Below are 12,362 nucleotides of genomic sequence, written 5' to 3' on the forward strand. Positions count from 1 at the left end.
TCAGTAATCGTAACTCTCGTTTCTGGGCTGGGAGCCAGGGCCTGGAGCCATGTGGGCACATGCGGGCCTCAGGCGGGAGCATCTGGCTGGGGAGAAGCAGATAAGACGCAAGCTTGAAAGGGTGTGCGTGCCCCGCATTCTCCATCAGCTGTCCACACCCGAAAATAAGCCTACACCCTGAGGGAAACCTGCAAGCCGCCAGGGAAGGCCTGCAATCCGCGTCCAAGCCACCCACAGCCAGGCACAAGCCCTGAACCTCCACAGCTACCGGGGGGAGGGGTCGTGCAATGAGGGGGAGACACGGGCTCCAGCAGGAGCCCCCAGCAGGGGCCACTCCAGGTCCGGGACGAGGAGGAGGCACTTGGGAAGGGAGGGGGCCCCAGGCAGGGAAGGGGCTGGGCATTCCCAGCCCACTGCGGCTGGTGCCCCACAGACGGGGACGGGCATGGGCTGGGTGGGGGCTGGAGAGGGCTGGCTCGCAGGGCCCGGGGCTCCGTCTGGCTCAGGACTGGTTTCATCCTGAAGGCACAAGGGAGCACCGGAGGTTTCTAGCTGGGGGTCCAGGCTCCTGCGGTTTGAGTGGTGGAGGCAGGTGCCAGCGCCTGGGAAGGAGGTGAGAAAGGCAGTCAAGCGGGTAATGACGGGGCCCCAGGCCGGGGGTTGGGGGCCCCAGCGAGGCCAGGTCTGAGGGTTCCAGGAGCCTGGGGTGGCGGCAGGCGGAAGGAGGGGGCACTCAGGAGTGCCTCGTGACTTTGGAGCTCAGGTGGCAGGTGAGAAGCAGCAGGCACTTGCTGGGGATCAGGGAGTCTGGCCACCAGCCATAGCTGCCCCCAGGGTCCTGGGGGACCCGGATTCCTGCGGGTGGCATCTGGCTTTTCCACCTTCGCCACTTTACTCCCTGCTGGTAGGCGTCACACGACAGGAGGAACGGGGCGGGGGGAGATCTGTGGGCTTCGGAGCTGGGCAGAGTGACCGCCTCCTCCTGGGGCAAAGGAAGAACAGGTGACCGCTCCGTACCTCACTTTCTCATCTGCGTGGCTCCCGAAGAGGCTCAGGGGCCGTGTCTGTGTGCCCGGCCCAGCAGCCCCTACTTGAGAAGGGCCAGCAGCCTCCTGGTGGGTCTCTCCCTCCAGACCTAGAGGAAGGGCAAGGCACAGCTGAGCCCTGAGGAACCCACTGGCTGCCTTTGTAATAAAACCTGGACGTTCACTCCGAGCCCAGGGACACGGGCTGGCAGTGTGACTCAGACCCCAACAAAAGCATCTGTGCCACCCAGTCACGTGCCGTTCCCCAATAAACCATCAGACAGGATGAAGCAGTCTTTACGTAACAAGCAGCTGGGACCCCGCCCCACCCAGTGGTAACTGTGGATGCAGATCGCCATGCCTGGTGGGCCTCCAGCTAATGCTCAGGCCGTCCAACCCACTGCACACGTGCCCGGCACTCAGCAGTAGCCCTGGCTGGGACCCAGCTGCTGCTGGCAGGACACCCTCTCTGTGCCACGCAGCCACCCCTGGCCACACAACTTCGTGCAAATTGCTCCGTTAAACCCGCATATGTATCTTACGAGGGAGGAATTAGTGTTGTCCCCTTTGGCCCAGCAGTAAAGAATCCGCCCGCATATCAAATTACCAATGGCATTTTTCACAGAACTAGGACAAAAAATTTCACAATTTGTATGGGAACACAAAAGACTTCAAATAGCCAAAGCAGTCTTGAGAGAAAGAATGGAGCTGGAGAAATCAACTTACCTGATTTCAGGTATATACTACAAAGCTACAGTCATCAAGACAGTATGGTACTGGCATGAAACAGAAGAATAAACCAATGGAACAAGATAGAAAGCTCAGAGATAAAGCCACACACCTAGGGGCACCTTATCTTTGATAAAGGAGGCAAAGATATGCAATTGGGAAAAGGTAGTCTCTTCAATCAGAGAAGGCAATGGCAACCCCCTCCAGTACTCTTGCCTGGGAAATCCCATGGACGGAAGAGCCTGGTAGGCTGCAGACCGTAGGGTCACTAGCAGTCGGATACGACTTAGTGACTTCGCTTTCACTTTTCACTGTCATGCATTGGAGGGAAATGGCAGCCCACTCCAGTGTTCTTGCCTGGAGAATCCCAGGGACAGGGGAGCCTGGTGGGCTGCCATCTATGGGGTTGCACAGAGTCGGACACGACTGAAGTGACTTAGCAGCAGCAGCAGCAGTCTCTTCAATAAGTGGTGCCGGGCGAACTGGACAGCTATGTGTACAAGAACGAAATTAGAACACTTCGCAACATCATACACAAAGATAAACTTAAAATGGATTAAAGACCTAAATGTGAAACCACGCATGCTGTGTGCTAAGTCGCTTCACTCATGTCTGACTCTCTGTGACCCCGTGGACTGTAGCCCGCCAGGCTCCTCTGTTCCTGGGATTCTCCAGGCAAGAATACCGGAGTGGGTTGCCATTGCCCTCCTCCAGGGGATCTTCCCAGCCCAGGAATCAAACCCCCAAATCTCCCTCAGCCCCTGCACTGCAACCAGATGCTTTACTACTGAGCCACCAAGGAAGCCCCCAGATATAAGACCAGAAACTATAAACTCTTAGAAGAAAACACAGGCAGAACACCATATGACAGAAATCATAGCAAGATCCTCTATGACCCCCCTCCTAGGATAATGGAAATAAGAGGAAAAATAAATTAAACTTAAAGTTTTTCACAGCAAAGGAAAGTATAAACAAGGTGAAAAGACAGCCCTCCGAATGGGAGAAAATAATAGCAAACAAACCAACTGACAAAGAACTAATTTCCAAAATATACAAGCAGCTCATACAACTCAATAGCAGAAAAGCAAACAACCCAATCAAAAAGTGGGCAAAAGACCTAAACAGACATTTCTTCAAAGGAAACATATGAATGGCCAATAAACACATGAAAAGATGCTCAACATCGCTCATTATTAGAGAAATGCAAATCAAAACTATCATGAGATATCACCCGACGCTGGTCAGAATGGCCATCATCAAAAAATCCACAAACAACAAGTGCTGGAGAGGGTGCGGAGAAAAGGGAACTCTCTTGCACTGCTGGTAGGAATGTAAATTGATGCAGCCACTGTGGAAGATGGTATGGAGATTCCTTTAAAAACCAAGAATAAAACCACCATAGGACCCAGCAATCCCACTTCTAGGCATACACCCTGAGGAAACCAAAATTGAAAAATACACATGTACCTCGGTGTTCACTGCCACGCTGTTCAACAGCGAGGACGTGGAAGCAGCCTCGGTGTCCATCAACAGATGAATGGATATGAATGGATGAAGAGGCTGGGGTACATGCATACAGTGGAACGCTGCTGCTGCTGCTGCTGAGTCACTTCAGTCGTGTCCGACTCTGTGTGACCCCACAGACGGAAGCCCACCAGGCTCCCCCGTCCCTGGGATTCTCCAGGCAAGAACACTGGAGTGGGTTGTCATGTCCTTCTCCAATGTGTGAAAGTGAAAAGTGAAAGTGAAGTCGCTCAGTCGTGTCCGACCCTTAGCGACCCCACAGACTGCAGCCCACCAGGCTCCTCCATCCATGGGATTTTCTAGGCAAGAGTACTGCAGTGGCTTGCCATTGCGCTGGCTGGCTGGCTAGTCACTTCAGTCGTGTCCAACTCTGTGCGACCCCATAGACGGAAGCCCACCAGGCTCCCCCGTCCCTGGGATTCTCCAGGCAAGAACACTGGAGTGGGTTGCCATTTCCTTCTCCAATGTGTGAAAGTGAAAAATGAAAGTGAAGTCGCTCAGTTGTGTCCGACTAGTAGCGACCCCACGGACTGCAGCCCACCAGGCTCCTCCATCCATGGGATTTTCTAGGCAAGAGTACTGGAGTGGCGTGCCATTGCCATTACGCTGCTGCTGCTGCTGCTAAGTCACTTCAGTCGTGTCCGACTCTGTGCGACCCCATAGACAGAAGCCCACCAGGCTCCCCCGTCCCTGGGATTCTCCAGGCAAGAACACTGGAGTGGGTTGCCATTTCCTTCTCCAATGTGTGAAAGTGGAAAGTGAAAAGTGAAAGTGAAGTCGCTCAGTCGTGTCCGACCCTTAGCGACCCCACGGACTGCAGCCCACCAGGCTCCTCCATCCGTGGGATTTTCTAGGCAAGAGTACTGGAGTGGGGGGCCATTGCCTTCTCTGCCATTGCGCTACAGAGCCGTAAAAAGGAACGCATCTGGGTCAGTTCCAATGAGGTGGATGAACCTAGAGCCCATTATACAGAGTGAAGTAAGTCAGAAAGAGAAAAATGAATATCGTACGTGATCTCATATATGTGGAGTCTAGAAAGACGGTGCTGCCATCAGGGCAGCGATGGAGACAGACAGAGCGCAGACTCATGGACACCGCGGGGAAGGGGAGGGCGAGGTGAATGGAGGGCGCAGCAGCGAGGCATACACACTAACATAATAGCCAACGGGAGCGCAGAGCAGGGCCGTGTGACAGCCTAGAGGGGCGGGAAAGCGTGGGAGGGGAGAGGGTTTCAAGAGGGAGGGGACATGCATGCGTGCACGCCTGCTCAGTCGCTTCCGTCATGTCTGACTCTGCGACCCCATGAACTGTAGCCCACCAGGCTCCTCTCTCCATGGGATTCTCCAGACAAGAGTACTGGAGCGGGTTGTCATGCCCTCCTTCAGGGGACCTTCCCGACCCAGGCACTGAACCTGCCTCTCCAGCGATTTCTGCACTACAGGCCAGATTCTTTACCACTGAGCCACCGGGAAGGCCTGACATATGTACACCTATGGCTAATTCATGTTGATGAATGACAGAAATTAAACCAATATTGTAAAGCAATCATCAATCAATTAAAAATAAACAAATATAATTTTTTAGAAAAGAATCTGCCTGCAATGAAGACACAGGAGACTCAGGTTTGATCCCTGGATCAGGAAGAGCCCCTGCAGGAGGAAATGGCAATCCACTCCAATATTCTTGCCTGAAAAATTCCATGGACAGAGGAGCCGGGCAGGTTGCAAAGCACTGGACATGACTGAGCGATTGAGCACACACCGTTTCACAGATGGGGAAGCTGAGGCTTGAGAGGATGAGGCGCTTGTCGAGGCCGGCTAAGCCGTGGACATGCTGGCCCAGCAGGGCTGCCTGCAGAGCGGGTCTGGCCCGCTTGGCCACTGTTGGCTCCATGGCCTTGCAGAGCCCCTCTTCCTTGACCTTCAGATCAAGGCCTGGACCGGGGTTGTCCCACTTGTGCCCTGGCTGTGTTAACTGGTTCATCCAGCAGGGCTGAGTCCCAGGGTGGCAGGGGCAGACAGAGACGCCCGGGTCATCCCTCGTAGCTAGCATTCCCGTTCGCAAAATCCATGCGAGACCTGGCCACCCACGAGCTGGACATCAACCAGAGGCCCAGGGGTGGAAGGCAGCAAGGGCCCTACCCACCAGGTCCCAGGGTGCCCAGAGCAGAGATGGGCAACTGCTGCTTGTCACTCCTGGGGCCGTCAGCGAGGCTGCTCCCAACGGAACCCAAATAGCCAGGCTCCCTGAAACTGCCGTCCTGGCAGGGGGAGGGGACCAGTGCTGGCCAGGGCGGGGCTCTAGGGTAAGAAGGGATGCATGGGTTTGTGACTTCTCTTCTGGGTCCTAGACGTCTCCCTGCTTCTCCCTGGATTCTCTGCTGAGTTCCCGATGGACGGAGGTTCCGGGAGACATGGACGTGGGATGGATGGTCAGAACTTGGGCGGTCCCTTCTAGAGGGAGATGAGGGCCCAGGACAGGAGGAGGTGGTCTTTGGGAAGAGAGAGAAATCTCCCTCCAAGTCCCTCGGGCCTGTGCCTGTCTCAGGGACCATGACACCTGGAGCACGTGACGAGGAGCGCGTCTCGACCACATGTACTGCCTCGTGTGGCTCTTCCCTCTGAGCCCTGCTTTCTTGTGAAGTTGGAAGGCTCGTCTTTTGCTTCCACGCTGTGCTTCGGCCCTCCCACCATCGCCCCATGCCAGAACACTGGCGCCCGGCCACTCGCCCCGGCTCTCCTGGATGGACACCCCTCCCTTGAGGCTGCAGTTCCTGCAGAATCCCAGGGCCGTGAAGATGGGGCCTGCGACCTAAACATGCCACCCCCACTCTGCCACTGGGCTGCCCCCTGGGCTGCCCCCACCCCAGCGTCCCCCCGTCCTTCCTTCAGTCAAAGCCCAGTATGAGTCTGGCTTCCAGGGACCCAAGAGGCAGGATAACTTTGGTGGCCCGGCTTGTCCGGGACGGTTCCTGTTTGCACATAGGAAGCCCCAGGTCCCAGGCAAGCTGGGGCCATCAGCACCTCCTTGAGGGTCTCCAGAGCAGAGCCCCCTGATCCTCCTCTCCTCTGGTCACGGGAGCACGTGGCCATCACACAGTGTACCCTAGTGGTCATCTGAGGGCCCCAGGCTCTCCAGTCTGCAGGCCTCTGGGCTGGACGCCGCCTCCAGCAGCCTACGTGCCGTGCTTCCCTGTCAAAGCTGTCTTCTGTCAGTTGTGGCTGTCGGCCAGCAAGAGCCCCTGGAGTGACTGACCCTCCAACCCCACCATGTGGCCCCTGCACCCTAGCACTGGGCCGGGAGTGGGGCAGAGCCAGTGGGTGAGAGCTGTGACTCCAGGCCTCTGCAGCCCTGCCTCTGACTGGACCCTGGGTCCAGGGGGCCCTGCATCACGAGAGGCCAGCAGAGAAGCCTTCGGTGGCTGGCAGCACCTCCTCTGGGGATGTGGCCAGGTCCAGTCCTGAAGGCTCAACCCCAGGACCCCACTCACAGGGGAGTCGGAACCCACACAGGGCCCAGCCCCTGCCCCCTTCTCCAAGAAGTCCCTGCCAGACTGCAGTCTCCAAAGTCTACGTCACAAACTCCAATTCTGGAAGGTTCCTCAGCAACTGGGCTGGGAAGATCAGCTCTCCTGGAGGCCTGCCCCCAGCCCTGGTCCTGCTCCAGCCCAAACCTCCTTGGCTTCCCTAAAGAGGTGACATTGAGGTGAGCCCTTGGGGAAGAGTAAGAGTAATAGGCACAGTTCCACGAGACCCCCATCAGTTCCCTCCTGGGTTTCTCTCCCAGAGCTCTTGTTCAGTCGCTCAGTTGTGTCCAACTCTTTGCGACTCCAAGGACTGTAGCACGCCAGGCCTCCCTGTCCATCACCATCTCCTGGAGCTTGCTCAAACTCATGTCCATCGAGTTGGTGATGCCATCCAACCATCTCATCCTCTGTCGTCCCCTTCTCCTCCTGCCCTCAGTCTTTCCCAGCATCAGGGTCTTTTCCAATGAGTCAGTTCTTCCCATCAGGTGGCCAAAGTATTGGGGCTTCAGCTTCAGCCTCAGCCCTTCCAATGAATATTCAGGGTAGATCACCTTCAGGATTGACTGGTTTGATCTCCATGCTGTCCAAGGGACTCTCAAGAGTCTTCTCCAGCATCACAGTGTGAAAGCATCAATTCTTCAGCCCTCAGCCTTCTTTAGGGTCCCGTTCTCATATCCATGCGTGACTACTGGGAAAACCACAGCTTTGACTATAGGGACTTTTGCTGGCAAAGTGATGCTCTGCTTTTTAATACACTGTCTAGATTTGTCATAGCTTTCCTCCTAAGGAGCAAGCATCTTTTAATCTCATGGCTTCAGTCACCGTCTGCGATGATTGGGGAGCCTGAGAAAATAAAATCTATCACTTCTTCCACTTTTTCCCTTTCTATTTGCCATGTAGTGATGGGACAGATGACATGATCTTTGTTTTTTCTTTTTAATGTTGAGTTTTAAGCCGGCTTTTTCACTCTTCCAGCATCAGGGCCCTAAATACTCTCCTAATCCAGGAGACACGCTGTTGCACCCCCAGCTCAGACCCCACCTCCTGCACCTGTGTGAGCCATGACTCCACCCCTCAAGCACTGAGCCTCAGAAGGTTCTCCCCTCCAGACCCCACCCCCCACACACACCCTGGCTCCTTCTCAGGCCACCACCCGGACACCCCGCCAGCTCCTCCTTCCCTGGATTTGCAGACTCTCATCCTCCGACTCTCAGCCTCCGTCACCACCTCCTATCTGAGTCCTCGTGCCCCTCCGCGGGACTGCAGACACGCCCCCTTCAGTTGTGATCAGCACGTCAGCTCGCGGTGCTTCTAGAAGCGGATGGCTTGGAGCCCGGGCTGCACAGCAGTCAGGGCAATCGGTACAGCACCTCCCTGTGCGTCCTGCACACTGGGTGTGCTCTGCCCTCTCCCACACACGTGGACACGTGCACACACTCCTGCCTGCACACGCCCGCCTCACCGCTATGTGTGGCGGGGGCGCCTCCAGCTCTTCCTTAGGACTCTGCAGAGGTGCCACCTCCTCTGAGAAGCCCTCCTTCCCAGCCCTGCTCAGATCCAGCCGGGAGGCTGTGACTGCTCTGTGTGTGGGGGAGGGGGGCCGGGGGCGGGGGTGGGGAGCAGGTCCATAGGAAGTGCAGTTGCCCTGCGAAGTGAATGGATTTCCCAGCTCCCTCGGGACCAGGAAGCTCCCTGCCCACAGAGCCTGTTGTGGCGAATCCTCAGGCTGGATCTGATTGCCGCTGCTCCAGCCAGCCCCGTGCCACCCACAGGTCCTGTGTGCCGCAGGAGGAAGGGAGAGGTAAGTAAGGAGCCCCTTCCTGCCCACCCCTTGCCTTTGGACTCAAGTCTGCTGCCATCACAGGCCCACTCTGGAAAAGGGGTCGTGAGCCAATCGCCCTGAGGCCTGAGGGCCCTCTTGCCCCTCCCAGAAAGGCCTCACAGCAGGCCTGGATCTCCCCCGACTCCACACTTAACTGCTGGACTTTGGCCTGTCTCCTTGGGCACCGTGGACAGAGGAGCCTGGCAGGCGACCGTCCATGGGGTCACAAGGACAGAACCGAGCACTCACACACAGGCGTGCGCCCACACACACACAGGCAGAGTGGGCTCCTAGGCTGCCTGCCCCACACATCTCCTGGTCCCTGAAGCTCGAGAGCAGCCTGAGCTGAGAGTAAGGCACGGCAGAGGGGACATTGGTTTTGACGTTGGCCAGGCTCTGAGCTGCAGACAGGTCGTGGGCAGCAGAGTCCTGCGTGGGCCTCTGATCATTTATCTGGGAAACTGTGACCCGAGAGGGAGTCTGTGTGCTTTTCAGGGCTCTGGCAGGGGCCCTGGGTGACTGCAAGGGGGCACAGCTAGTCCCCTGGAAGGACAGCTTGAAGCCAGGTGGATCTGCATACCTGGGGGCTCTGACGGCCCTGACCAGGCCAGTGGGCGCGCCGCAGTGTGAAAGTGGGGAGAGCCAGCATCTCAATAACCTGCGGGGTGACGTGGGGCCGGAGCGGCTCCCAGGAGGCACCTGTGTCCCTGCCCGCCTCTGGCTCTCCGCAGACCCCACCCGGGGGGGCGAGCAGGCGTTGCCCTCTCCCGCCCATCCTTCCCAGCCCCTGTCCTGCCTCCCCCAGCCCCATCCTGCCCAGACTGGACGCCCAGAGCTGCTCCAGCGGTCCGCCTCCCCGCTCCCCCGCAGACCCGGGAGAAAAGCAGGAGGGGACAGGTCCGGGGCCCCGGGGCGGAGCGGTGCCCGCCGCGGGGCGTGTCGGGCTCGGCCAATGAGAGCGCGGAGGTCGCGGGCGGGGGCGGGGTGTCCCGGTTGGCCTCGGAGGCGGGGAACTACCCCGGGAGGGTAGGTGTCCCAGGGCACCCTGAGTGGGCGGGGGCTTGAACCCAGCCCCGGAAGGGCAGGCAGGCAGGAGCTCACCCCACGCGGGCTCACCTCGCCAGGACGGTGCCCAAGCCAATCCCTGGGAAGGCAGGTACCGGGCCCCCCCAGCACCCCTGCCAGCCGGGCGCCCCTGACCTGACGGTCTCACCCTCTGCCCCGCTCCCTGCAAGTTCCCCGCAGCCAGGGATGGGAAGTCTGGGCAGAGCCCCAGGTCCCTCCTTGATGTCACCTCCCTCCCCCCACCCCGGGTCTGGGTTCCGAAGGCGACCCTTGGGCCCAACTGCACAGCTGGGTGTTCATTTGGCAAAACTTGGTGGAGGACTCCATGGAAGTGCAGACTGGCTACAGCCAGTGGGAGGGGTGGGGAGCAGACAGGGCCTGGCTACCCTGCCTGGGGGGCCTGGAAGGCTGAGTGGCCCCTCCAGCCCACCCCCCAGGCGCTCCAGAAGGCCCTCTGGCCTGGTGGAGGAGCTGGGCAAAGTTGGCTGTAGGCTGAGACGCGCTCCACAGGGGCGGTGGAAGCGGGGCCCTGTGGGCCTGAAGACCTGCCCAACACACACACACACCCGTCACCTACCTGAGCTGTGGTCAGCGACCACTGTGGCCTCGGTTTCCATCTCAAAGTCAGGCCCTGAGCCCAGCCCACGCTGGACAGGAGGCTCCCGTCTGTGGTTCCATGGCGGCCGTGTGCCCGGAGCCCCAGAGTCATCCGTCGAGGACGGGAGGGACACTTGATCTCTGAGAGCAAGACCGGCCCAAGGTCACTCGGCAGCGAGAGGCTGGAGGGCCCCGCTGAGAGTCCGGCACCCCGACCTCTCCCCTGGGCCCTCTGGGTGCCGCCCGCCTCCCGCCCCATGACTCAGCACCCTCGCCCAGCTCAGGAAGACTTTTGCTCCCTGCCCGCTCCTGCAGTCTCCCGTTCTTATCCCGGCAGGGTCTTCCAGCAACACCTGCCCAACATGCAGAAGGTCGGGGCCCCCGGGGGCCAGGGCCAGGCCCCCAGCGGAATGGGCGCCCTGGGCCGCTCAGGGGTTGTGCTGCTCACATACGTGCTGGCGGCCCTGGAGCTCACCTGCCTCTTCATGCAGTTCTCTATCATGCCCGTGAGTACCCTTTCCCAGGCTGCCTGGCCCGTCCCCCTCACCTTCCTTCTGGCTCTGGCGGGGCCCACGGTCCAGCCTGATGCTGCCAGGCTCCTCTCACTGGGGCCCCTTGCTGCACTGGAGCCAAGCCAGTTGGGGCACCGGGGGCCTGTGCCTCCGGGCCCCCAGCAGCAAGTCATGGGCTCTGTTGCTCCTGCCCCAGCTCGGGGCCTTGGCACTGCTCACCCACCAGCCCGACACCCGCGCGGCTCACTTCCTAGTCCTGCCTCAGGCCTCTTCCGCAGATCTCCCCCGCAGCAGGGCCCTCCCCCCAGCACCCGCCAGGTGCCTGGAGCCACTTCCCCTCTAGTCCTGGTTGGTCCAGCCTTGTGAGGCTTGCCCACACCCCACACTGTATGTCATGGTCTTGGATCGATTCTGTCTCCCCAGCCAGGATGTGAGGGCGGGACTAACCTGGCTGGTTCCCTGCTGCCTGCCCTGGTCGGGGCTCTGCCTGGCCCCCAGCAGCCCCTGGGTTTCTGTGGCCCCCAAGGCTCGCTGGTGCCCACCACGCACCATCCCCGCCCGTGCACTCCTGTCTGCTCATTCCACACCCCCGTGCACAGCCGGCCCGCTGGGACTCGCTCTCCTGGGGCAGCAGCTCCCAGTGGACTTTGGAAGACTGGAGCCCCAGAGGTCCCTGTCTGCCTGGTCCGTGTGGGACCATGGCCCTAGCCACTGGCCACTTTGAAAAGGTCCCCAGGAGATTCTCATCAGTATCCCGGGCCTGGGGATCTGGGTGGGAGGGGGTATGGCCTTTGTCACAAGCCCAGCCATGGCGGGGGTCCCTGGCCAAACAACAAGCCCAGCTCCCCTGCCTACCAAGCCCAGCTCAGCTCCATCAGGCTGGTCCAAGCCCTGTATCCCCTCCTTGGCAGCCAAGGGCCCCAAGCAGTTCCCCCGCTGCCCTTCAGAGAGCCGGTGCTGGAGTGATGAGCAAACATGAAATCCTGAGAACTCGGGGTGCAGAGTGGCTCCCAGCGCCACCTCCCTTCCCACCAGCTCTCCCGGGGCAGGGGGGCATGTGTCTGCTCCACAAATGCTCACAGGTACCCGGAGTGCCTGACTCAGAGCTCAGAATACCGCAGAGCACAATGCGGGCTAGATCACGGGCACCCCACCGCTGGTGGTCCTGAGTGTAGGTGACACTAACCAACAGTAAACATTGTGTCGTTAGACTGCACTGCAGGAGGGGCCTGGGGATGCTGAGAAGTGTGGCAGGTTTGGGGTCAGTGGGGCCTCCGCAAGAAGGCAACCCTGCACAAAGCCTTAAAGGAGACATGGGAGTGGCTGGCCAGTGCGGAGGCCCTGGGGCAGCCGTGGGACCAGTGCCGGAGAGGAGAAGGTGCTGAAGCCAGGAGGGCTGCAGGGACCCCAAGGGTGGAAGCATCTGCAGGAGCTGGTCTCAGAGGAAAACCGGGAGTCAGTTCTGAACGTGCTGAGATCCAGGGGCTTTTACACACCGAGTGCAGAGCCGGGGCCAAACGGGGTCTGCCCTCACGCATTCAAGGTGCATCCCGAAGAAGGGA

At 59.3% G+C, this 12,362-nt stretch overlaps 1 protein-coding gene and 1 long non-coding RNA gene across 2 annotated transcripts in view; one reads left to right on the forward strand and one right to left on the reverse strand.

The window, feature by feature from the left end:
- Positions 1-11,048, reverse strand: LOC148773841 (uncharacterized). The gene is made up of 4 exons (XR_016036372.1): positions 10,836-11,048; positions 10,269-10,429; positions 1,018-1,135; positions 1-602 (listed from the first exon to the last, which is right to left on the reverse strand). It is a non-coding gene; the product is annotated as an uncharacterized LOC148773841 (long non-coding RNA).
- The window catches only part of SLC67A1 (solute carrier family 67 member 1), an 18,693-nt gene continuing 16,876 nt past the window's right edge, over positions 10,546-12,362 (forward strand). The window contains exon 1 of the mRNA XM_088832250.1: positions 10,546-10,794. Coding sequence (XP_088688376.1) covers positions 10,546-10,794 — 249 coding nt within the window. The remainder of the gene's footprint in view (positions 10,795-12,362) is intronic.

Source organism: Moschus berezovskii, chromosome 25 (genome assembly GCF_049115385.1).
Source record: "Moschus berezovskii isolate FMDL1 chromosome 25, NW_MosBer_1.0, whole genome shotgun sequence".
Lineage (NCBI taxonomy): Eukaryota > Metazoa > Chordata > Mammalia > Artiodactyla > Moschidae > Moschus > Moschus berezovskii.